Source organism: Hermetia illucens, chromosome 5 (assembly GCF_905115235.1).
Source record: "Hermetia illucens chromosome 5, iHerIll2.2.curated.20191125, whole genome shotgun sequence".
In the NCBI taxonomy this organism is placed as follows: domain Eukaryota; kingdom Metazoa; phylum Arthropoda; class Insecta; order Diptera; family Stratiomyidae; genus Hermetia; species Hermetia illucens.
In genome coordinates this window covers 82,815,899-82,829,614 of record NC_051853.1, presented here as the reverse complement: position 1 = coordinate 82,829,614, position 13,716 = coordinate 82,815,899, and the positions used below count along the sequence as shown (strand labels likewise).

General features: G+C 36.7%; 1 protein-coding gene across 1 annotated transcript in view; it reads left to right on the top strand.

Annotated features, from left to right (window-relative positions):
• LOC119656605 (dorsal-ventral patterning protein Sog) overlaps positions 1 to 13,716 on the top strand; it is an 87,700-nt gene that overhangs the window by 63,653 nt on the left and 10,331 nt on the right. The window contains exon 3 of the mRNA XM_038063039.1: positions 6,451 to 6,583. Within this exon, the coding sequence (XP_037918967.1) occupies positions 6,451 to 6,583 (133 nt within the window). The remainder of the gene's footprint in view (positions 1 to 6,450; positions 6,584 to 13,716) is intronic.

Sequence of the window (13,716 nt, the reverse complement as noted above, 5' to 3'; positions counted from 1 at the left end):
AAAATTATGAGAGCTTTCATTTTATCAGAAGATTTGTTAGACTTTCAATGAAAAGATATCGCCTTGAAACTGGTCCATTCCAATCTGATTGTGTCAAAGTTCTCTCAAAATTATCAACAATCTTATCACATAAACAAAACTTTCAAAGTATTGTAATAATTCAAGTCATCATTTATGTCATCTCACCTCTGCGATATCTCGAAAAGTTTAAAAATACAAACGTGTTGCGTGGCAGATATCGTAGAGAATCTACAGATATTCATTCATTTTCAAAACAAAGATAAGTGACTACTTTTTTTATATATTTATAACTGATTGCAATCATAAATCGAAATTTCTTTGGAAAAGCTCAAACAATAGGCACCCTCATGCCGCCATGGCGGCAATATCTCCAGCTGCGTAGACTTTTCACTTCCGTAACGTTAATTATTTATTCTTTCGTCAGATACTTTTCCACATAAAAAGTTCTGTCGTAATCGGCTTGCAGACTACAATTCAAGTACGATTCGTATCAGAGTTATTAATATCATTACAACATATGAGCCTGAAATCACGCTCAAGTTATAAACGTGTTTGTGTTACCTTTTCGCGGTGTGGCGCTAATTACACGTACATAACTGCCCTTAAAAGAAGTCTGTAGGAGCCAGAAGGAAAGCTTTTTTTCAGAGAATTTTGCAAATTGCTTTTGCAAATTATAGAAAGATACCCCACAAGCACATCCAGATTACCATGGAGTTGCGCCACATCTTGTGCTGCTGATCTCTGGTAGCATGAAAATAAGATACGTCGGCGCCTACTTTATCGCTAATTGTCCATGCTTATTTCGAAAGTAGCGAAGGCAAAAGATAAAAAGAAGCCCAACTACATCCGAAAAAAAAGATAAACCATTCGTAGCATATATAATAAGTTGGATTTAAATTTTTTTCTCATTTTGTTGGCGCTGAGGCGCGTCGCCCGTTGATTCAACTGACACCCAAAAAAAGATTTGATTCTTGAATGGCATTACTTTTTGGCGTCTTAATGACCACTTGATCTTTTCTTTTCGATAAGTTTTTTTCCTCGTCTGATGTTTTTCTACTGATTTACGCTTTTTTTCGGGTCTTTTTTAAGTGAAGGAGAATCCAATTATTGTTTGTTTTTGCGCTTTGTCGAAAGGATTGAATATATCTACTATATCAACTATCTGAGATGTTTTTTCTGGGCATGTACAGACATAGTAGGTACGAAGATTCAATCATGTTTAACTTTTGCAACTTTTTCTACGTTCAGTCAGGCTTTTTATTCGATGTCGCCAAATTAAAATGGAAATTTATTCATTTCACACCTCATATTTGAAAAATTTGGCATTAAAATTACACCTAGCCACCCATTTCCATAGTAAAATAGATGGGACGTGATGATGATTTTCTAGTATATGGGAGACGATTGAATCTTCGGAAGTTGATATCTTGCTTGTTTTCTAGCTAGTAAATATTATGTTATGAGAACAGTCGGAACAAACAATAGAAAGCAAGACGTCAAACTTTGGAGTTCGTCGAGCAATACAGTGCTTGCTAACCAATGAAACCGAAGGAATTTTGAGTTCGCGCTGCATTTTTGGGGTTGCATTTCTACCTGAACGACTGACTGCTCTTCATGTTATCAAATTTGCTATTTTATTTTTCTGATAGGACTTTGAATTAAAATGATGAAACAGTTTCCAAAAAAACCTCAATTAACTCCTCTCCCCCCATTATCGTGAATTTAGAATTCCATTTATGAGTTCTAAGATACTAGCAGGTTTCAACATCTACTCTAAAGTAGCACCGTGTCACACATCAGAGCTACATCAAATATAATAATAGACATTCAGATATCTAGGGCCAGACTCGTAGAGGAAATCCGAACTCATGATGAAAATTATTATTACGCGACATCCATTAGATTTTCTTACCTAGCAAAAATTCTACACTAAATGGATCGTATCACAACAGTGATTTGATACCCACGGAGAGTAAATCATCCAGCCAGAGCCGTCTTTCCACTGACCAGCTGTCGACAATAGCAACGATATGACTGCGCGTATCAATCGTCACTGTGAACCTTCCGATTTAGTTCCAGTTGGGACAGAAAGAAGGAGGGTCGCCTGAAGATTGATCAGCTTTGAGTCTAACACCAACTTCCGCCACTCCGCAATGCATGTTCCGTACCAGTTAATAAACGTGGGCTTATTGGATTTGCTTTCCAGGCTCGACGCTTCGTTTCCTCATTTCCTATTTCAGTAGCTCTTCTCTGGTTAATCTCCCAAGTCCGTTAATGCAATTAGGATCCATACTTCGCTAAAATAATAAACTATGGTTTTCAAATGAATCGATCGCAACCCTGAACTTATATTCTCGTAGTAGCAAATTATGATACTTTCAAGGGTGTCCTTCACTTCGCTACACAACTAACTTGAAATTTCTCCAGACTTGTTCCTGCTTTCTTAATTAAACTTAGCTTCTGCCATTTTGGCAATCGTTCGCTACGATAACCCGAACGAAGTTTAGACTGTTCACTAGTTCATAAATGGTTAGGTTCTCTGCTGTTCTCTGTGCTCATCGTAACATTGATTTATATTTTGTTCTGTAGAAGACCCTTTTTGTGTGGCGAATCGGAATTAACCATAGCTCTTTAAAGTGTTACTGATCCATCGCTGATTTCTCCGAAAAGCTTGACGCTTTCTCCATTTTGGGTCCTACAAGTTTCCTGCAGGCTTCCTCTCTTTAGCAACAAATCGGTCAATATCTTTTGCATACCTTGGCGTAGTAGTCATTCATAAGCCGAACATTAAAGAGAAAATTCAGGCCCAAGGCGAGAATATCTATCTAATATTTTTTGAATCTCTATCGGCGATCAACCCCCTCTAAAAAGTTATAGCTCTTTGAATGGGGGTACTTTAGTATCAACATGGTAAAGTTTGATTTGCTAGCGCGACCTTCGGAGAGGGAGGCATGAACAGGTCATGAAAGAGGAAGAAGAAGGTCCCCCCGAAAATAACATGTTTTCCGGGTGCCGTAACTGTTTAACAATTAGTGACAGGGTTTCATTGCAATTACAAAAGGGCGGGTCTTCATCGTAACTCTCTCATGCCCTCTTTACAGCCTCCATCTCCGAAAGTGGCGCCGACAAATCAAAATTTACCATGGTGACACCAAAATATCCCCCATTTGAAGCGCCATAACTTTTTAAGCGGGGGAGGGGATGACCCCCGCGCATCTTTAAAGGAGCTTGAGAGAGAAGATCCTGCTCTTCTCTTTTCATATACTCCTTTCTGCCTGCGGGGATGGGGTTCGAAGGGAGAAGTGACCACAAAAGGTTTTCCTCGGATTTGAAAAAGGAAACGTGCCCCTCTCCTCTATAAACTTTCCACCCCCTCCAGAGATAGGGTTACAAGTTCAACCTTTACTACGAATTATATGCACGGGGAAATCGGGAAATCCATAAATTAAAGTTTTTCCTTTAGAAAATGGGTTTACGAAAACAGTGGCTTGAAAGTGCAAACCTAAAATGTTGCGTGCTGGCAAGGAGTTCATTTACCTAGAATCTCAACCTAATCCACTGATCCCCTTAAAATCTTAATCGTATATCAAATCTAATCCGACAACTTTACCTTTAGTTGATGATATAAGTACTGCAAACTTGATAGGAAAATCTTATCTACGATTTTTGTATCCGCCACTTGAAATCCACTATCGCACTGTTATCACATCTCTCAGCTCTTCTCATGTACTTTTGAACACCGCCAAACATATATGATTGCAATTTAGAAAAAAAAATATTGTATACTTCCCTAATTAATAATTTCCTTTTGATTTCATTATTTTAACAAGAAAGATAAAACAATCTTTCAAAAATCAATCTAATAGCAACCGGTAAAAATTGGTGCAAAGCGGTTGATTGATTCTATCTGAAAGATCGATTCCAAGAATTAAAAGTTGCAAACCATTAATTCGTGTGAAAATCGCTTATTTTAGATGAACTTTCATATCAACATTTTCTCAGATAGTCAACGTGTACTTTTGCACGTGTACACAACAAAATATGTTACCATGTGTAGGTATTTACACATATGTGGGTGGTTGCAAAAATAGCAACAATATATGACTTATGCCTTATAATAATCATTTCAGCTCCATGGCGCCACTATTGACAGCTTTTGATAAATGTTAGATATTATCACACATTTATTGCTCTCGCAATAATATCAGCAAACAGAATGTACGATAATGTAATGATGGAGAAGACATGCATTTAAATTTAATAAGTGTAGATAGATCATGGAGTGAGGGAGAAATGCGTTAGTGTAGCTGTACTGGAAGCCAAATTTATATTAAATATTGACATTTTTAGGGGAATGAATCAAAAGTGAATTAGATTTTCCATAAGAATGCTATTTGAAGATAAATTAGCTTCTAATTGAAAAAAAGAATAGCAATGAATTTGCAAAACTGGATTGATTGTCTAAATCAGTCAAGGAGAGGTCAACTGATTCCCGAGACACCGGATCTAAGACTATGGATTTACTTAGGCAATTCCTCATCTTAGCATGCTCAGCAAACCAATACTTCTTAACTTGAATCCCCGAGCGATAGATGATGGCTTTCTTTCATTTCAATAGCGCCTCTGTCATCGGGTGATCTTTACGGGTGATATCATTGGGAAGAAAAAAACGCAACTTTGACTTATCATTCTTAAGATTTGCTAAAACTTTTCAGATTCATTTCTCTTATTACGCTGATAAGACAAATCGTATTTCTGACAAGAATTTATGACAGGTTTTAGCTGATTTTCAGAGTAATAAGAAATATTTTCATCAATTTAATTTATATAAATACAAGCACGGTTTGATGACTACTTTTTTTATAGAAATTCCATCATAACTTGAATAAAACTTGTCATCCTCCGCTCGTACGATGGATTTTTTAGTCTGTTATTTTCAACTAATGTGAGAGAGAGTGAGAATATCTTCAGCAAATATAAACTGATATTTTAATGTAATAACTAAATCAAATTCAGAATTCCTCTGTCGCATCTAAATGCAACTTTTTCCTCCTTTAGCGGCGACACTCGTGTGGCTTGAAGATATTTTTGGCTCTTTTATTGACGCTTTTGTTAAGCATAACCTATTCTTCTTAGATTATACTAACATTGATACCTCGTTATAATATTTTATCATTTACGTACGAGGTACCCCGAGTATTAATCTGATCATCTTCATGATCGTTAAATTATTACAAAATAGGATTTTTCGTCTGGTCCTAAAAACTGTATTCCGTACGACCAGATTATCTTTAGCACTAGTCAAGTCGACCCTTTATGGAGTATAGCACTCCCGCGAGAGTGCGATCAAACCCAAGTCTGCAAGGGACTCATCTGAAGTGACTCTTGCCACGAAACCTGGTAACATAAAAACCGGGATGGCCTTCTGAGGTGCAATTCCTGAGCGATATGCTCTTGGCCTGTTTATTTGCTGTTGGCCCCCTAGTGAGAGTTTCATGATGGTTGTGGTTTTACCCATATCACTCTCGGAGCTCCTTGTGGGCTCAAAGGTGGATTTCCCCTGTACAACTCCGGTGCCTGGTTCCTTAGTTCCGGTAAAGGCTTAAGGTAGACCTTGCATCCAGCAAGGTGAACGTTGAGCCTGCACTCAGTAAAACTAGTACCGTTATGCCAATCACCACGCGGTTTTAATTGTCGTCTCAAAATCAATCCGTATCGGCAGAGGATCGTGGAATTATGCCTAAATGACATGGACCTCCATGTTCACTGTTCCTGCTAATCAAACTGTTCTGCTGAAGTTCTTTGTTTGCAGTGACTAGAAATTGCCCCAACACAAATATCTCAAAGCTATCCTTGATGTTAACTGGATATTTTGGAACTGTTACGCATAATTAGGAAATCGATCTTGTTTCTCCAAAGGAATTATGTGCCTCCATATGGTTTATCTTCCAAGTGATAGAAATTATAACAAATGAAACCATTAATTCTGAAAAAAATGGGAGAACTCTCCGGGCTTGAAATTTTCTTAGAGGCCGTGGAGTGGAAATTTCAATGAACACCGCATAATGTTCACCCCGGGCTTGAATTTTCTCTTTTTCAACGCAACACAGAAAATATTAAAAAACTCAACGCAATCTTCCACCATCTGGCTATTGAATTAAAGAGAATTCTTCTTCTCCTGGCTACAAAGTGATTTGTTATATAAAAACCATATTTCGGGAATCAGTTGTTTCTTTTTTCAATGCTTTTCCTTCAACTGACTCTTAAAGTGTGCTTTTTGTTTAGGTAATAAATGAGAACTTCTACCACTCTTTGATAAAAGCTCCAAAAAGTAGTAATTGATTGGAGATGCCTATTTTATTATTTTTATTTATTATAATTTTCTGGTCTACTTATATTTATATATATTTTTATTTCTTTATATTTCAGGTGCAAAAGAAACGTCGAATAGTTGGCAGAGTGCAATGTCGAAATATTAAAAGTGAATGTCCGCCGGTAACATGTGACGAACCAATATTATTACCTGGAAAATGTTGTAAAACATGCCCGAATGAAGCACAAGGTATGTACTTGCTCCTTATATTGTATAATACTTTTAAAATAGCAATAAGAAACCCTTAAAATACCGCAAAAAAACTATTATTCATTTTTAAGATAATTAAAAAATTATTCGTTGTATGCTTGTCCTTTTCAACATGACAATTGTGGTCTCATAGAAGAAAGTGATCGATCACTTTTTTTAAAAATAAATCCAAATACCATGGTTTGAATACCAACGGTTATCTTTACACTTACCTACTGCATATTCATTTGAAATTATTCTGAACCTATGCCTCTCTCTACATATTTATTCAAAGTTACTACGAACCTCCTTTCCTAGAAATTCTTTAAATTATAATTTATGTGCACAAATTAATACAGATAAGATCTGGAAGTTCTGGGTGGCAAAGAAATATTCAAAGAAAACACATTAAATATTAAAATCTATTACAAATAATTAAAATAATTATCAGAATTATTTCATAACCAATTATTTAAATACAAACTCGAAATTGCCAAGCATATTTCTGCTTAAAAATAATGCAATATCCACATTCCCATGTTGTCCTAGAAAATTCAAGCCTCTAAAGACAGTAAGAATCGCATAATGCTTACAATTTATTCTTAAAACGTCTGTCTCCGCCAATACCTTACTTATTTGTATATTTATAAACTCTACATATTTATGTAGATATTTATGGAGCTATTTCAGAATTTCTCACTATTTCATAGTTTAATGCATGCAATCGTAATGATACAGTTTTATTATCAGGCCGGTTCTCAAGAGACCCAACGTATTCCCCGTTTACCTTGCCTATACCTTCGGAGCCACTTGGATAAGATTCACATGGCAATTGTCGTTATCTCTACGATGTCAATCATGTTTAAATCGTTTCGAGTACTTACCAATAATATATCCAATAATCCAGCTTTTATTGTAACAGGTTAAAAATAAAAAGTGAAAATAATATCACCCTATTTGGAATCTAGTTCAGGTCGGATGTTGGCATTTTATATATGTTTGGACAGCTACGGGACCAGGTTGGGAATTGTAGCTTGCATAATGTATAGGCATATGTGGAAAATGCTTGTGGAAGACGCTCAGCAGAATCGATAATGCTACATATTTATATATAGATACGCACTGTGGTATGGATGAATGATGCATTCGTATTGAAAGACATACAAAGACCTTGTGAACGCAGTGCTAATTATATTTGCAAAAAATTAGCTCGCTGGGAAAACACATGTTGTTCGACTATACATATATTCCCACCCTCTTCAGCTCGAGAGTCATTCCCAGGAGACGGCAAAGAATAAAGGGTTTTTGCTATGAAAAAGAATATGGAATAGCTTGCGTGAATCAAGAACCAGATTAAACCACAAATGAAACAAAGTATTAAGCGGATGTTCAGTCTTAAGGTCATGGTGACATTATCAGATTTAGCTTGTAAAGAGATTTCAAATTGTTCAGGCCCGCATGATCGTAAAAGAGCTTTCAAAAGACGCGTTCTTTCAAACCACCTGCAATGCATCAAAGGTTTGGTGGAATTTAAATAACGTGGTCCTTAAATTCATTATTAATCCAAAAGCCCAATCCTATGACAATTAGATAATATCCTAAACGGACTTATTAGTTTCATTTCTAACCGCACCACACAAAGCATTCAAAAGATTAACATCTGCTATATTATACATACTTTTGGCATCTTTTTTGCTGCACATATACACACTATAATTAACAATCAAATATAAAAGTAAAATGACAGTGCAAAATAAGAAGCTATGCGGTTGTCCTATAAAGGGGTAAAAAAAGACATACCATATTTATATTTTGGTAAGGCAGAAGCATATCTAAAGAGACGTGGTAGACCCTGCCTCAGATGGAGCGATAGCGTCCGCCAGTACGAATTGGTGGGCCTTGGGTTGTTTGTTGATGATGATGAAAATAGAAGCCTGCACCTCAAACGGTGACCTTAAAAAGCATCACCAACATCATAGTTGAAGTATGGAGTGCTTAGAAAAATTTTCTGTTATTTTGCTGGAATCTTTGTAGAACTGCATTCGAGATTGGAATATGGTTCTCGAAATACTAAATACACATATTAACAAATATTTTAACCAAGAGCAGAAAATTGTTCTTTTATTTCTTCTTAATCATCATCAAGATTCAACGGACATATGAAAACTCTTTCCCTATACCGCCCCTTTCTTTCTGTTAGAACGCAACAGTCCAACCGTATCTAAGCCCGGTCGACGCGGAAAGAGAATACTAAACAGTAACATTTTGGGAATGGTAGCCGCTAATCATTTGGGGCGGGATTGGTGAAGTTATCGGCATTTCTGCTCGTCATGTCATTATAGAAAAATGTGTGTGCTTTAGCCGCAATTATCCTCATATAGATGCATTTCCCTTACCACTCACGCCTTGAGAATTCCCCCTCAGGCAAAACATAAGAGGGAACTTCTGATAGTAGTTCTTATTTCTTAGAGTTACTGATGTTTCTTTTCGATCACTCAGAACTTGAATGAAGCTAGTCCAGGAACTACCTATTCTCTTGATACTAACCCAAAACTATCTAAAAATTTGAACTGCTTCATTCTATCCACCGTCAACCAACATAGCTCTTCTGATAGATCTAGATTTAATGTCAATTTCTAAATGTGAATCGAGAGAAAAAGTTCGATTTTTCCGGAAATTTGTTTTTTTATTATATTGGCTTTAAAACGGTGTTTCGAGAACCAGTTTATCCTTTTGTAAGTGCGGGATCTCCGGAATTGAGTGGCACTGCCCTAAAAAAGGCATCAAATGCTTCCATCTGAGCTGTTTCTGATTTTTGGATTTAATTAATTTGAGCTTCCAGATCCCAAAACTTAAATCCTTCCAAACATATGAACCGTGCCCTTTTAATTCTTCTTCATTTCCCGTAGTGAATTTTGTCCTTATTTTCCTTCCTTTCAATTATCATTTGGGTAATCTATCAGTCTTCATTCATTCTATGCTTATACACAACTATTACCACTAAATTGAGTAACCGTCGGAATAACTGACAAAACTTGTTCAGAATTTTCACAAAACTAGAGGAAGAGAAGCATGAAAACAACATAGAGGAATCCTATAGTATGAAACACCTTTTCCATACTGATCCTGGATGGTACCGCGAGAATACCAGGGCTTTTCGGCATCTGATAGACCCTGCACTTTACTCTTCTATACAAGGTATTGTGACTCACCTGATATAGACAATGAGTTCACCCGTTAACTGTCCTGGTGGCCGGTCTTTCTTTTTCTTCAGCCTTTGTCCCGTTCAGAAGCGGGGTTGACTCGTCGTGATCGGTTTTGCCATTTGGTTCTATCCATTGTCTGATGCTGCTAGAGTCTTTTAAATCCCTGGTATCGCCTGATTTGAAGGAAACAACTAAACAAAGAAGAATACTTTACTAAAGGAAAAATAGACGAAACCCCAATTTTCAATTGTAGATCAATCTAATAGTATAATTATAATACTGCAACTGTCCAATTTTATCTGGGTTTCCAGGTTGAATATTTTCCGGTTTAAGGACCATGTGGCCGTTTTTGCCAGCAACCTATCAGTCCTCGCATTTAAATTGGAATAGTTTTTTTCCTATCAACTGTAATCGATTTATTAAAAAAATGTCCTCTATTCAAATGAAACTGTACTTTTATATGATCCATTACGGAGGAATTACAAACTCTTCACTTCGAGAGAAGAATTCTCCGAAGAATTATTGGCCCCCTACATGACGATGGACGATGACCGTCAGGTTGTGGATAAAATCCGGCTCAATAGGTTACGCTGGGCAGGCCACTTAATCCGTATGGATAAGGATGATCCACCCCGGAAAGTTTATAAGGACAATATCTATGGTAGAAAGAAACGACGAGGCAGACCCTGCCTGATATGGAAGGATGGCGTAGGTCAGGACGCCAGACAGCTTTTAGGGATATCGAATTGGTGGACCTCGGCGCAAAACCGGGATGTCTAGAGTTTCTTATTAAGGCAGGCCTAGACCGGATACCGGTTGTTGCGCCGTTGTTGATGACGTTACAGAGGAAAATGCAGACAAACGTACACAAAGGGTATTTTTCAGAAAAATATAATTCCATGCTCCTTTTCCTACCTACCTATTATATGCACAGTGGGACTGAAAAATCAAGCTCTGTAAACCTCAAAAAACTGTTTCACCTACTTCTAATATACCGATTTCGACAGGACTTAAAGCAAGCGATGTGGGATTACACGTAACATAAGAAAAAAATTAAAGGGAAATGGATTCTCTGGACCTCAAAATGGTGATAAATACTTCCCTTAAGTGCTGAGAAAGGAAATCATCTAGTATAAAATAGTCCGTCCGTTTGGTAGGAAAGAAATGTTTGCTTTTGCCGTAGCATGTGTACCCTTTATAGCACTCATTTTAGTCATATTTTTTGACTACATATAAAATGCTTAAAGTCAAGGAGAATCAAATAAACCAAAAATTAAATATAAAAGATACTTTCTCAAACTTGAATTTAGACCAAAAAAATCTTTTCTCCACATAGATCAAGCTGATGGTTCGTGACTTTTCAGTATCGTCTAGATGATTCAATTTCCTTCAAATCTGAATTTAAATATTATTTAGCAAAGCAGAAAACGCCAAAACAAAATAAACAAAAAACAAAATCGAAATCTTACTTCCAAAAAGTTTTCAAATTACGATACACACAATTTCTCGTCTAGATCGCAAGACGATGGCAGTGTACCATGGTCGTTTTTGTCGCGGTCATCGCTGTCGCATTTTTATTTTATAATTGTTTAGGCAAAAGGTGAAAATCTAAAATGAAAGTCTAAAATCAAAAAGAACACATTCAACACGATTTGGCAATCCGCCAAAAATCAAATACTTCCTGAGAGAAGACGAGACACAACAACAGCAACTTCGACTACTAATACTACCGTTGACAGCCTTCCTTAGGTCTGAGGCTTGGAGGTTGATATAGGATAAATATGTACATATGTTTCTGTCTTGACAAATGTACATGGGTGAACAATTTAAACATTATACGTGACCTTTCCCCGACAGAGTTGCATTGGAAACGCTAGACAAGTCAGTAGCCTTACATGTGTTTCATATGTATGTCTGCTCCCGTTTTGGTCAAAAATTCAGTCTGTCTCCAGATTAAATTGGAAGTTTGGTTGCGCCAGCCATCCTAGGTTGCGACATTCTGCCTCTAGTATCAGTCATACACATATAAGCAACATTCTCTTTTTGTTGTCTACAAAATCCTTCCCGATATATTTATTTCTGCTGGGATTTTATCGTTTTCTTTCTCGTCTTTGATATATGGCGGTCCATATATACTTAATTTATTTTGACTGTTTCGATGGCTTTCTTTTTCAACGTGATGATTTTTGTCTGAAAGTTTCCAAGTCGATCGAAATAGCACACGCGTGATATAAAAAGTGCGGATGTAGACATAAACTGTAATAAAAATGATGGATAAAGTTTTAAAAAAGTCAAATTCAAGTTCCCAAAACTAAATCTACGCATTATGCCTGCGATGCTTCTAATTTCACGAAGCTGGGACATATTTTATTTAGTGATCTGAAACGAGCCATTCAGCATCTATATTGACTCCCCTAGAGCAATTCACTAGTTTAGTTTATATTGTTCTGGGGCGAGAGCCTAGTGCGGACTAGAGCGACCGTGAGGCGGTCAGTCAGTCACACGACTGGATGAAGTCATTCATTATTATCGGATTATATAAATAATTTTACAATATAGTGGAAGCCCATTCAGCGCGGATTAAAAAACAAACAAGTGTTCATGGCATGTCATAACAATTGAGCGAGCACATGTAAACAATTTGTGCGGCTTTATTGAGGAAAATTGGTAATACACACAGCAACAAGTTGGATACCATCAGTGAGCCATGCCAAATTCGGATTAATACGAAATAAATGTGGGATGGGATGTTCTATTTGCTGTTTGAAGATTTCTGTATTGACCATAAAATTGCCTTAGTTTCTATGCATGAATCTATCTTCCAGAAAGCTTTGCAACATGGGAAAACCCATGGTGGTTAACCTTATCAGGCTTGACCATAAAAACACGTGATAAGTCTATATTCTTCGAAAAATCTTTTAAATTTGGATTAGGGAACGGCTAGGGGTCGAAACCCCACGTAAATAAACTAACTATTGGACTATTACCAAATATCATTGGAAAATTAGACATACTGGGATTTCCTAGGAGCGAGAAATTCTGCGACAGCTACTCGAAATTTCTTAATTTAATTTCTTATATTTCTGTCTAAAACAAAATAAAATTTGCCTAATAAACGTTAGATATATTTGTAGGAAGGGAAAACCGTAGTGAAAGCGGTGTTTTGTTTTAGTTTTATATAAAACCTTAAGGAGAATTTAACACTCTCTTTCTTAATTTGTCGTTCGAATTATTTAAATTTTTGTTGAATATTTCCAACAATTCAACATATCGGAAAGAGGATATTTTGAGGTCTATATTTTATACAAGAGAAGTTTCTGAGGGTAGTTTCCTTTTTAGCCCCCTCCCCTCCTTTTTGCAACCAACCAGAATTAGGGGCTACAGGAATCCTTTGACATCTATGGGGCACCTGACCTTTAACCTCAAGATAGAATAATGTCATTTACTGCGTATTTGAGCGTTTTCAGTTCCAACGTTTCCGCCACATCTCATGTCCATTTGAAGAGAACTTATAGATGAAAAACTACGCAGCCTTCACAGTTTCATATGAACTTGGAATAAACTTTTTCCAACCTTTTCCAAGGGTTTTTTCATTTGATTTTCGCGCACCATAGAACATTTGGAGGGTTTGTCTCTCTAATATTTTTCTCTTCTATTCATTGCGGGGACTTTTGCTCCGGAATCGCTACTGGAAGCGGTTAGCATATGTGTGGGGTGTAGCCTTTCTGAGTACTTCACAATCACGAAGTATTCCTACAGAATTAGTTTAAAAATTTCTCTCATTGGTTGTCCGGTTCCGAATCATTTCCAAAAGTCATCACATCACATTTTTGATCAAGATTGTCTATAATACCTTTCATCCAATTAATTATAAAATTCTATCAGGCTGTACTCAACCTTTGCCAGGATGGTTCTACCATATAGTCA